Consider the following 12,500-nt stretch of genomic DNA (forward strand, 5'->3'; position numbering starts at 1 on the left):
TAAGTTCTCGTATTAGGACATTTGCATGATGGCGCCATTTGACTACAAGTACCAGAATCCTTTAGGTTTTTCTTGTCTCTTGCTAATTAGAGCTATTGTTATTTTTACCCCGCTGGAAATACAAAATTTAAGTAAGAAAAGAAAAACAAATTGGATTCTTGTAGTTGTAGTGAAATGACGCTATCGTGAAAGCTTAACAAACGTGACTGTAAATAAAAAAGAGAAATTTGCAGGAAAAAACTTTAAAAACCCTTATGCGACCGTTTTAAGTTTGAGGCATAACAAATCTGTCTTGCTAGTTTTACTTCGAACCTTCGCTAACTACAACAGTATTTTTAATAGAATATACATTAGGTAATAATTGTAAGTTTTTTACCTGAAAATTCAGTAGCAAATTTAATGTCCCCCATGGCATCCTTATTACTGTGTTAACTTGTCTTGAAGTCATCTAAGGAAATAAAATGGATAAAGGTGCCATTGTCAAGTGGATACAATAGTTATTTACTTTACATTCGGAGGAGAGAATTTACTAGATAGCAATCGTGTTTCTTAAAGTTAGTTGTATTCATTTGATCGCTTTACTTGTTGGTTCACTTGCACCCATTACTTTGCATCTTGAGTAAACAGTCTGCAACGCCAATTGGCTTCCACGGCAAAGTTCTGAATTAAAACACAGGCTCCCAAAACGCATAATTTGAATTCTCAGTGACACCCAACTTAAAGGATTACTTGAAGGATTTTGATGGGTAATGGAAAAAGCGAAAAGCAAATCGGCACACTGTTCAAATTGTAATATTTTTTCTCAGTAGCAATAACCATAAAAGAAACACAACAAAGCTAGGAAGATGCTAGACTTTCTCAAAGTCGTTCGCTTGGTTTTCTGGTCTGGTGTGGTACGATCGCGCTTCGCGCCCTCTGTCGCGCTCAAAAGCTCGACTTGTGAGCAAGTCGAGGAAGATGCGTGAATGGACAGAAAGACAAGACTGAAACGGATTGCAATTGGGTAATCTTAAGAAAAAGTGGCCAAACTTGTTTCAAGTTTCTGATATCGCCTGGACATAGGTTTTTTTGTATTGTTAACCGCATGGGGCCGAGTAAAATTAAGGATAATATCACGCGTATTTTCAGAAGTTGCAGAAATTCCCCGAACAGGGCCCGGTTGTTCAAAAGTCGACCAACGCTATTAAATTAAAATTTAACCAAGGAATTTATTTCTCTGCTCCCAAATGCTGCTCAACGCTGACATTCGGCAAAAGTTTACATTAGAAGAAGTCAATCTTGAAAAACAAAAATAAGCAAAATAAACTTTCGCCAAAAAGTTGAAAACATGAAACAAAAGTTTACGCTAATCCTGGATTAAGTTAATCGGCTTTCGAACAACCGGGTCCAGAAAGTTTTTGTCACTAGCAAGTCCTCGTTTTTACTAGTTCAGGCATCATTTTACTTATCCAACCTAGTCTACGTTTTACAGTATGCCTTGTCACAACAACGCCAAATCAATGAAACCAACCCTGCTGAAAAGCATTTACTACATTTACAATTTTGCAAAATGAATGAAGAATGACCTCTGTCTCAGCCAATCAGCATTAAGTAATTTTGCCCTCTATGTTATGATGAACAGCATCACCTTGTTTGTGATGCAATAACTGGGCTTTCGTGACAATACCGAACGGGAATGCGTGACAGTGTTTTTAATAACCAATCAAAAACGGCGTAGAAAGATCGATTAAATTTTGGTATCACGGCTCGCCGTGACACTATTGTCAGCACAAGACCATTTCGGCAGCAATCGGGTCACCGATTGGACGTCAATTTCCGTAGCTGGACGTCATGGTTGATTTTTACCCGTCAGCAGTAATCGGGACACCGATAAGCAATCGTGGAAACCGAGTAGAAATCGGAATTATGGATTTCATCTATGTTACATTTTGCAAACTTCCCATATGGAACAGACGGGGATGCTCGCGGAAATATTGAATGTAACCCCTAAAGGAGACCATCTGGGCGTGGCTCAAGCTTTTTGTGACCCCTAAAGGAGACCAATCTGGGCGTGGTTTTGACCGGAACACTTTAAGCGAGACCAAAATCCAAAATTTACACCCCTAAGCGAGACGACGAGCATCCCCGTCTGTTTCATATGGGAGTCTCTCCCCCCCCCCCCCCCCCCCTTAAGCTATTTGGTGTCTCCAAAGAGACAAATATACAGTCAGTTTATTCATCGAGTCCTTCACCGGAACAACTGAGTGGCTTCATAGCTCACCAGTGGCATCGCAGAGGTCATGCGTTAGAATCCCGTTGGAGCCTGCTAAATCTTTCGGGTGTCACGATGAGACAATTGCTCAGATTGTCCAGATACGTGTGAGGATCACTTCTCTTTTTCGTTTAAGGATTTTTTAGTCTCCTTCGCAGCCGTTATTGGGGCGTCACGCAATGCATTATGCAAAGCTATTTAGTTGAAAATCCCTATGTATCTTAGTTAGCAGTTTGAGCCTTTCAAGTACATTAAGAACTGTGCTCTTGCACATATATTTTATCTCATGAGCGAAAAGTAAGCGCTTTCAGTCGCAAAGTGAATTCCAGATTACCGGCCGCCTGTCCTCTGTTTAGTTTAAAACATGAAACGCTTCGACAAATAACTCAGAAACGATGTTCGGTACATACCTGAGACGAGAATTGGAGAGGTGGTTGATAAATTTGTTTCCTACAACAATCCAAGTTTTTGGCTTTTTTCATTGAACAACACTTTCGAATTTATTCTTTTGTTGCGTGACAGTGAAAAAAAGGCAAAAACACATTTTTTTGGTGGGAGGGAGCGTGGAAGAGGTGGAGGAGGAGGGACGTAACGAATTCCCCACTACTGTAGTTCATTTCTGTAACCACCGAGTCACGTTATCCCCAAAAAATTTTGATGATCGCACATAAAAGACAAAAAATGTTTAGACGTGACACATGCACACATTTTGTGCCTATTTAATATAGATGATCGCATGTGAGAGGAATTAAAGAAGAAGAAACATATTCATAAATGTGAGATTGAAACGGGAGGCCACTTGGTCATACAGAAACACGCTCGAGTCACATGTAGAGAAAGTGGGAAGTGACTGATCAGGCTCACGCGCGAGAAAATCATGTGTCGTGTCTCATACCAGGCAATGGTGAGCGTACTCAAGAAACATTTTAAAGTACTCAGGTAAGCCGATAATTTGATTGTTCATTTAGTTTTCCTATCGGAAAGTGTGATAATTTTGAGCATTTAATATTGAAGGCAATCAAAGATAAATCTGTATTACTAAACGGAAAGAGTTTTTTCGAATACGTTTCAGTTATGACGAGATATATTTTTTCGATGGTTACCCGGGGAAAATAGGAAAAAATCCGAATGCTGTTGGTTGCAAGAGTCGAACATGGGGGTCTCTCCCTTCCCGTCACGAACAGTGTGTGGGTTTTTTAATTGGAGGAGTAATTATATAATTTTGTTATGTTATCGTGTATAAATAAAGATTCCTATTATATTCTTTTCTAATTGTTATCAACCAATCACAATAGTGTGGCAAGCCGAGCTTGAAAATCGTGACCCAAATTTGCATTTTTGTGGGCAAATATTGTGGCCAGTCTGCTAGACTTTGAAAGCGTTTTGGGGTTCAAATCTGTTTTGCAGGCATCTGTTGATTTATGAAACTTCGTCGCTAAAGACAAGCAACATCTGAAGATAGCAATCCTACTGGCGAACTCGAAAGAAACTGAATTCGAAATAGGTAAGATGTAATATATACAACGCTGTCTTCGAGATGTAAACAAGTGATGTGTATTTGAAAATTGTGGGTTGTGTGTATGTTTGAACGTGCAGGAAGAATTGAAAACCCGTTAGAACAAATAGTCAAACGCCACAGAAACCAAGCATAGCTGAGCATGGAACTAGCGCCGAAGTATAAACCATATGATCGAAAGTCTTACAGCCTTTTTATCAAGAAGATGTAGACCAGTAAGACAGCTACTGTAGGCGATGAGGTCAAAACTGAAATTGGAAGTGTACTACAGCATAATTCTTAATGCCGCTCGATTAAGTTTCTTCATTTTCTTGGAACTGGCGTTTGCCGACCGCGTTTGCCTTTCTTAAATTATTTTTGTTTTCGAAATAGAAAACAGACTTTGGCCTAAGTTACTCTCGAATCAAAGGTCCTCTTTCTTCCATTTTGAAATGCCCAGAGATACAACTCGTCTTTGTTAGCAGGCGGTTGAAATGCTAAGTATGATTGTAGTATCGGGAGTTCGCAGTACGTCCTGTAATTTTCATGCATGCAGCAAACTGACATCTTATTACGCTACGTGCGGATCGAATCTTCCGTATTTATAGGCATGACGAAATTTCTCCATAATGTGTTCTATCATATGACGATGCAGTAATCAACTGTATTCTGGACCCTTGGGCATGAAGTCGAAAAATGTTGTGATGGCATGAACACCTGGAGAAAAGGGGTATTAATTTTGGTTCTGTGAATTTAGGTTTATGTCTCGCCTGCGTAGGAAGCGCAAGGGGAGAGGGAAGCGAAGCTACGCAGGCTATCCAATGTCACGCAAGTTGTCACACAACTAACTCACTTGCTCACGAAAACTGGCTGCAATGTAGCGGCCTGTTTTCGTGGGCGAGAAATTGGGACAATAACTTAAACCTAACGAAACCAAGCCTTCAATTGTGAATCAGCAGTGTGTTTTTTACCATTTTTCATGTGATCTGTGCGATACAGATTATGTCGGGCAAACAGCCCGGTGGACAAACTTACTGTAACAAGAACCTTTTGAAAGAAAGCTGGCAAATTTGAGTGTTTACTTTTTGAAATCCTGTTCATCAAGAATATTTTTTACGTACACTATTAAATCTAGATTTAAATCTTTTCGTAAGTTTATAGAGCCGTCGTGCCTTTCGTTTTGAAAATACGGCATTTTTTTTATTTCCGAATGTCGCCTTGCATGACGACTGTTTGGTTGGAAATAAGGCCTTTTCTTTTAACTTTCAACCACGTTGGATCATGACCAATATCAAAATGGCTCCTCCATGCGAAGCTCTTACAAGTTTCGTGAGACGTTTCGGCCAATAACTAGACAAAGGATGGCGGGGGGGGGGGGGGTGGGGGGAGCTGACCCAGGGAAATTTGACATTTTGATGGAAGCTAGCGCCAAATTTCCCATGGAAATTTGTCGTGTAACGCGAAACCTTTCGGCCGCTCACGGTACTGAACAAGAACCTAAAATTGAGCAAAATAATAATATTATTAACAATATTACTATTTTTTAGCCTTGTAAATAGTTCTTTTAGTATTTACCAGCTTTCAAATCAGTCAAGCATGCCCAATGATAGAATGGAAAATTTGTGAATACATAGAAGTATACAAAAAGCAATCACGAAAAAAAATAGAAACATTCTTGTACTTCTGAACACTCCAGCAAAGACAGAAAAACGTTATGGTCCATATTTACAAAAAGACAAGACAAATTCGCTTTCCTTTCTTTCAACCATGGTGTGCAGAAAAATCAGGAAAACCAGAGAAGTCACATGAAATCCATGATTGTGGATAACTCATCTCAAAGTTCTCTCGGTGTTCCAAGATGACGTGCATGTCAAATTCCCCACCCTGGGGCAACGCATACTCTACGTGTCAAAATCCCTACCCAGGGAAAGGTTCTCTGAGTCAATTTCCCGTAGGTAGCCCCCTCCACTCCTACTCCACCCCCATCCTGGGGCTTAACATTGATAGGTGCATTAGAATATCTTTTTTTGCAGTGGAAACGATCTGTAGACTGTAACTTACAAACATTTTATGCGATATTTTATCACAATTTTTATAGTTAAATGCTTTTCCAAATCACTCGAACGAATGAAGTTGATTCAACCAGTACCATGCAGCTCAAATCTGCGTCAAAATAGTTCCACAAAGCTTGAAATGACCACGATCAGCAGTTTTTCAATATCTTCTTACATAAATATACTCGTTCTTACCAACAACAGCTCATGAGAAGAAGGAAGGGTTACGTTTTTGCAAACGTTGGCCGTGTAGCACTTATATTTCAACAGCCTTAACTATTCTTGGTTTTCACGTGACGTCATCAAAATTAAATAATAAGGAATTATCAATCCTTTTGAGATTTTAGTTTAGATACTTATTAGAACAGCTGGAGGCTTATCATTTCACAAGTTTTCAGTTTGATAGGGTTTTTAGTCTTGTGATAAAGCAAGGTTGAATTTCTAAGTTTTTGCGTGACACGATATTAAAACTGCGGCGCGATAATGCTGTCACGTGGGTTAAAAAGTGACATCCGTTGAGATTTTGCAATCTGAACAGTCCTTGTATGAGAATAAGTACTTATATAGATATTTATGAGCCCTCAGAAGATGACTACAGGGTTTGATAGCAAAACTCGATGACATATGCTTTTGTTAGCTTCCGGCCGTCATCTTTGTGTCCCTCTGAGGGCGTCTCCATACAAAGCCTTATAAATTTGAGCAAAACATTTCTTCGAGTATCTCCCACACGAGGCATCGCACAGACCTGAACCTTTACGAGACTGTTTGAATATTCATCTTCTTTTATCTCTTTGATTCTTGACTTTATTTAAAACTGGCAATTAGAAGGTAACGTGAAGTGCTAGTTTTCTATCCATATAGACCATGTGAGCGTTAGCCCTACTAATGGAAATGGACCCGCACAAGGACAGAGAAAAACTCTGACCAGGGTGTGGGTGAGATGAATTTCTCCCAAAATTCGGAAATCGGATTTTTAGCGCTCAAAAACCTCACGGAAACGTTTGCTATGCAGACTAATTTTACGGTTACCAACTTGCAAAACGCTCAGTTCTTGCTCTACAATAGAGCACACAAGGGAAATGTATACTTCAAATAACCAACAAATTTTTGCTGGTAGATTTGCAGCAGGATGAACAGTGCAGATAATCCAGATGAGTACACAGATGACGTGACTACTCCAACCTTCAACAAAAGCTATCTTTGTTCCGTCCAAGGATACATGTCATGCGTAGAATGTGTGAGTCATTTCTTCATTCATTGACATCGCGTAAAACAGATTTGTTCAGTTGAATTTAACCTAACTTATATGTGTTTTCCTTGACGTTTTCTTAAATACTAATACAATTTTTGCTTTCTCTATGAGATTCCTCTTTTTTGTACCATCCAAGTTATTCCAAGTGAACAAAACTAGAGATCATTAACCTGAAGTTTGTGGACATCGCACACAGACTGTTGTGCTTATTCGTTTTCCATCAAGGAATGTCTGCTTTTTATGAACGTCCAACGTCATTTAAGGAATAAATAAAAAAGCATCTCATTCAATCACAATGATAAATTAATTATAATTGTTTATTGTCCCATTGCCTTTGTCATTTGTTACACTCCTACATCAAATAATGTAACGTAAAAGAAGCTCAAGAGGTGGGAAACTTTGGAATGCACCCAAACTCGTTCAGTCCCAGGACCTTTCTGCTCTTTCCCAAGAAAAAGCTGGAGATCCTTAGATGTGATTGTGCGTTTAAGAGCTCATTGCAAAACCTTCCAACTGAATCGTAGAGCTGTTGCGTTTGGCAATCATAGAGCAAGCGAAGAACTTTTTTGTTGTAAGTGAGCTAATTATGTCTATCTCGTCTCTTTGCAGATTTTCCTTTTCATAGCGTTCCTTCTTGCGCAGCTGTACAGCTCATTTTACAGTCCACCTCATCTTCCTTTCTTCTTTGCCACTTCACTAATAGGATGTTTCCTTCTGATTGCCTTCTACCTCTTCTTTTTGTTTTCATTGGATAAGGTGTATGATACCTACAACTGGTATCTCTTGGTGAGTGAAGCAATGAATATAACAGGTCTGCCCATACCAACCCCATCGCTGCAAGAATCTAGTGGCAGGATCACTCGGGAAATTGGAATGATTAGGCCGGCGAGTTCATACTGGGCCGTCCAAGTATGCCATAAGTACGACAGTAACTCAAATCAATTTGAGACTTACTCCCATCGCCTTATCGTGTTTTTATCTGCTCAAGTGCGGATTCGAGGGGGGTAAAATTGGATTTGAGATCGTACTTCGGCTTCTCCAGTCTAAGGTTACAAAGTAAGGTACTTCAACGAAAATGAACCCCGTTTACATTCACAGTAGAAATCGGGCATACTTTAACCCTTCTTACGTCCCTAGTATAAACCCGCCTAATATGCTGCACTGAAGCCAGTGAAGTCGCCTTTTAAAGATACCTTGCTCTTTGCTCATTTACTAAAACCTTGACTCCCACCGTAGCTTCTCAACGGAATAAATTCCGGGATCCGTAAGGATGGGGAATGGATTTAAACGTGGTGCCGTAAATTTAACGATCGGTTTGGTTTTCTCTTTCTATGCTTAGGGATTGATTAGGTGAAAATCTGGCGTCACGTTTTAACCAATCACAGGCAAGACAAAACAAACGTCTTTTTCCACGGAAGACAAATTGGCTCTTCTTTACTTTGGATCGGCCTCAATCAGGCTTTCCTTGACCTTTAACTTTTAAACCTTTGACGCTTGTTTGTAAAATTGTGGTAAAAACGGCGTTTTACCGACTGAAACCCATGCGAAAGGCTTTTTAGAGATAATATTTGACGCTGGTCGAAAGTGAGCAGATTATCCCTCGATTGTTTCCGAGTATTCTCGAGTTACCATGGCGACAAGGTATCTTTTTATTTACCGGAGTTAACATTTGTCATCTGCTTCATAGCAATACAACTCTTTCTGTCATTGCAGGATGTGTTCTTCAGTATTTTTTTGGCAGTGCTTCTTGTAGCAAGTGCTGGGCTTTTGGCTTATGAAGCAAACTTTAGAGAAAGACACGGAAGCGACTTCACAAGTTGGTTTAGTGATCGTTTGGTGGGTGCTGTGGTAAGTAAAGCCATGCGTCTTCCTCGCTAGCCTGTTCCAGGTTCCCAATTAGTCGGGAAAGAAAAAAAATCTGCGTGCGAAAAGCGAGTGGGGACTTTGGTCGACCCAAGCCCACACTAATTTTTCGCACGCAGTTTTTCTCCTCTTTCCCGACTAATTGGGAGCCTGGAACAAGCTACTAACCCTCTTGAAGTGCATTCCCTCCAATCGTCCTTCGAGTCTTGCTTCTCAATAAGATCCAAGTGCAAAGTTTTTTTATTTTTGAAAGCTTGTTACGTTTTCCTAGAAGTAGCCTGAATTTCAGCTGAGATGATATCAGCAAATTGTCTCCCATATCTAAGTAATATTCTGAAACAAACATATGTGATGTTCACGTTACAGTCAAACCAGGCATATCGACTAATGAATGGCTTATTTGAATTCGAATAGCAGTTTTTACAACTGTATTGGAACATCATGACCTTGCCAGATCAAGACAAATTGCATAAGCGTTGGCAATCTCTCTCGCACCTGACTACTCAATCGTTTTTATGGAGACTATTTTCCTTTCCTTGAAAAGACAAAGAGTAGTAAGGAAATTCAAATTATAATTGTTCGAATTACCCCTCTCTTCTTTTTTTATTTTTCTCAATTTAAACATAGAGGTATAGTAAATGCGTTTGCATGAAAATTTACAGTGTTAAAAAGTTTTCTCTTTTTGTCTGATAAGAAAAACAAAGTAAAGAATCCATTTTCAAAATACTTGAGTTTGATTTGCTCTTTTTTCTCAGGTTCTGGCTTTTGCCGTTGTGCTGTTTCTAATCATAGACATAACTTATAGTTTGTATCTCTACCGCAAAGTAATGAGAAGAAGTGCGCGGCGGTAAACAACAGAACAATGATGACATCCGTTTTTTCAAGTTGTGCCGGTTCTGTTTGGCATGTACCAAGGGATCAAATCGCCTTGTTTTGTACAGCCTGGAGGTCTTACTTGTTGAAATTCATGAGAAACAACCAAGGAACGTTGCTACTAAACCAAAGAATAGCCAAGCAACTGTGGCGTCCATGTGGAGCCTCGAAGAATTGTATAATACGTTTTATTCGCGACCTCGTAAACGTCACGGCGATTTCAAGTAGACGCCATGTCTTTTTTCAGATGTGAAAGGAAAAGTTTGAAAACGATGCTTCGTATAAGTTAAACGTCCAAAGCAGCACGTGCACAGAGGTGCAACAACTCCTAACATTGTTGACTCAGGAACAGATGTACGAGTTGATGGGCAGTCACGTACAAGTGGCTCCAACTTCTCCCATCAATTTTGAGAACTAATGGCCCACTGCCAAGGTTTGCGCGCAGTTGGGGCTTGTTAACCTCCTTGCATTTTGTAAATATCTATTAGCCTGTGCGTGTCCGTTTTATTTGCCTTGATAACTTGTCCACCAGAGTTCTCACACGTTATTGCTACATTTATTGAGCCTGGTTTCAAAGTGGCTTTTGGACAGGTTCCAACATAGCCATTCTGATTTAAAGTTTAAATTGCCTATACGTTTCCACTTTATTTATTCTCCAAAATCGTCCCATATATATTATGTTGCTTTTCGCACCTTTTTACCGCAAATTCGCTGCTTATTCACGTTGAAAGACGGAAAAAGTGGTCATAGTTTGATCCATAACCGAACAATGAAGGGGAATGGGTTCGATACCCGGTTGACGTCACAAATTACACGTACTTTGCATTGCTGTTTTCAAAGAACTATCACAATGCAAAGCATTGTATGACGTCAACCCTGTATTAAACCCATCTCTCTTCCTTGCGCTTCAAACTACAACCAGTTTTTTCACTTTTTAGAAGCCTCTAGGACAGCGACTTTGAAGGAGAGAGTTAAAGGGGCTAGGTCACGCTATTTTAGGTAAATTTGTTTAATTTTGTTAATTATGAGTTCTAAACGTCAAATTGGCAGAGCAAGAGTCTTTTCATTTTCAAAATCACGGCTACATAACAACTGAGAATGATATCCAGCTTTGTAAATGACATTTTAATATAGACTGATGAAATTTTGAAAAACGGTGGGCCGAAGTTTCAGTTCAAATTTACCCAAATTCAATCCATTTCAATCCTCTCCAGTTTTGTCCATCCATGTCACTTCTTAGCTTCCCTCAGTTTTGTTAGAGATCTTCTATAGTTTTGAACAGTTATTTTGATATTTTAGTTAATTCTATGACCACTCGATCAGTGCTGAAATTGCCTTAAATTGCGTGACCTAGCCCCTTTAAGCTGCGAACCAAAGAATTAGTGTTAGACATGTGCAGAGAATTGCAATCTCGTTCCCAGAGTCATCGTTCCCTTGACCAGCGGTCGGGAAAGAGAGACTGGTGGAATCCAAAAAGGGCCATATTTGATTGGCTGTTGAAAAACGGTTTCAGAGTGCCTCCCACGCACGTTCTGCTGGACAAGGGTAACGGAGGCTCTGGGAACGAGATTGAGAGAATTGTTGAGCGGAAAGGTGTTTTTGACGTGATAGACACTTAAGAGAATGTATCTTGAAAAAAGTACTTTTAAACATCCAAACTTTTGACACTCCTGCCTGATGTCTTCATTAGGGCTCATCTAAAGCTGTGTTTTTATATGCTCTCCGATGAGATAATTCACTATCCACTTGATAACTCAATTGGTTTTGCTAGTGTTTATCCACCGGACAGTAGCTGACAGTGATTTATCTGGTGGATAGCGTCATCCATCTTTTGAACCACCGACGCCTGGACTTGACCCGTAACACTACTACATGAGATCGAGTGATTTGTACCAGAACAAGATGGCGCGCAAACGCTGAAATCGTATGGCATCACGATCAGTACCTAAGGGACATCCCGTGAGACTGACACGATAAGAATGCGTTCTGCTCAGTCGAACTCAATAATATCATAACATGCAAAACTTTGACACTGTTTGGGCATACCTCGCAAAGTGGTCCTCAAGTTGCAAAATTTCGGGATAATCGAAAAATCACGTCCAGTCCATTGGTTTATTCCTCCTCTGACGCAATCGCTGTTCTGTGTGCTAACATTTCGGGGAAAATTGGTTTGGAGTGGCCACCCGGAAATTGCGCGTTTGTCTAAAACTTCTGATCAAATGTAAAAATGGCTCACTAGTCCCGCCTACATGAACGTGATTGGTTGAAAAATTACCACCTTGTTTCGATTCAACCTTAGGGAATATTATAAACTCAATCAACCTAGCGGCAACTCTAAGTTCATGCATAGATCCTTTTGTTTTATCTCATCACGCTTGTGGAACAATCTACGTGACTGAATAAGAAGAGCTTCTTGTATTGGCATCTTCAAAAATTTACTTCGTAAAGAAAATCTAACAACCGATGCTCAGTGCTGCTGCAATCTATGCACTTCTTAACTTGTTCGTACTTCTAGATAGTTAATTATCCTTTTCAATTAGTCTTTTTTTATATATTTATTATGTAATTTTTGTAGTTAATGTTATTCGTACAACTCATATTTTATCGTTATTAGGATTTGATACTTTTTAGGAATTGTTTTAGCACGTTCTCTTTTAAACGAATCTAGAACTCATTAGTGCAACGTGGATAAATAAAGTACCTACCTATGTA

At 39.6% G+C, this 12,500-nt stretch overlaps 1 protein-coding gene across 2 annotated transcripts; it reads left to right on the forward strand.

Moving 5' to 3' along the window:
- The first annotated feature begins 3,059 nt into the window (after positions 1-3,059).
- Positions 3,060-10,418, forward strand: LOC137997391 (uncharacterized). Of its 2 annotated transcripts, XM_068843365.1 has the most exons (6): positions 3,060-3,190; positions 3,659-3,755; positions 6,918-7,037; positions 7,662-7,838; positions 8,766-8,900; positions 9,671-10,418. In XM_068843365.1, exons 3-6 carry the CDS (start codon positions 6,930-6,932, stop codon positions 9,764-9,766), a joined length of 516 nt encoding a protein of 171 aa, XP_068699466.1. In that variant the 5' UTR covers positions 3,060-3,190; positions 3,659-3,755; positions 6,918-6,929; the 3' UTR covers positions 9,767-10,418. The 2 variants fall into 2 exon arrangements, with proteins under 2 accessions (XP_068699466.1, XP_068699457.1); XM_068843356.1 differs by lacking the exon at positions 3,060-3,190 and having other exon boundaries at positions 3,605-3,755.
- The last annotated feature ends 2,082 nt before the right edge of the window (positions 10,419-12,500 follow it).

The sequence above is a fragment of the Montipora foliosa genome, chromosome 1 (genome assembly GCF_036669935.1).
Source record: "Montipora foliosa isolate CH-2021 chromosome 1, ASM3666993v2, whole genome shotgun sequence".
Lineage (NCBI taxonomy): Eukaryota > Metazoa > Cnidaria > Anthozoa > Scleractinia > Acroporidae > Montipora > Montipora foliosa.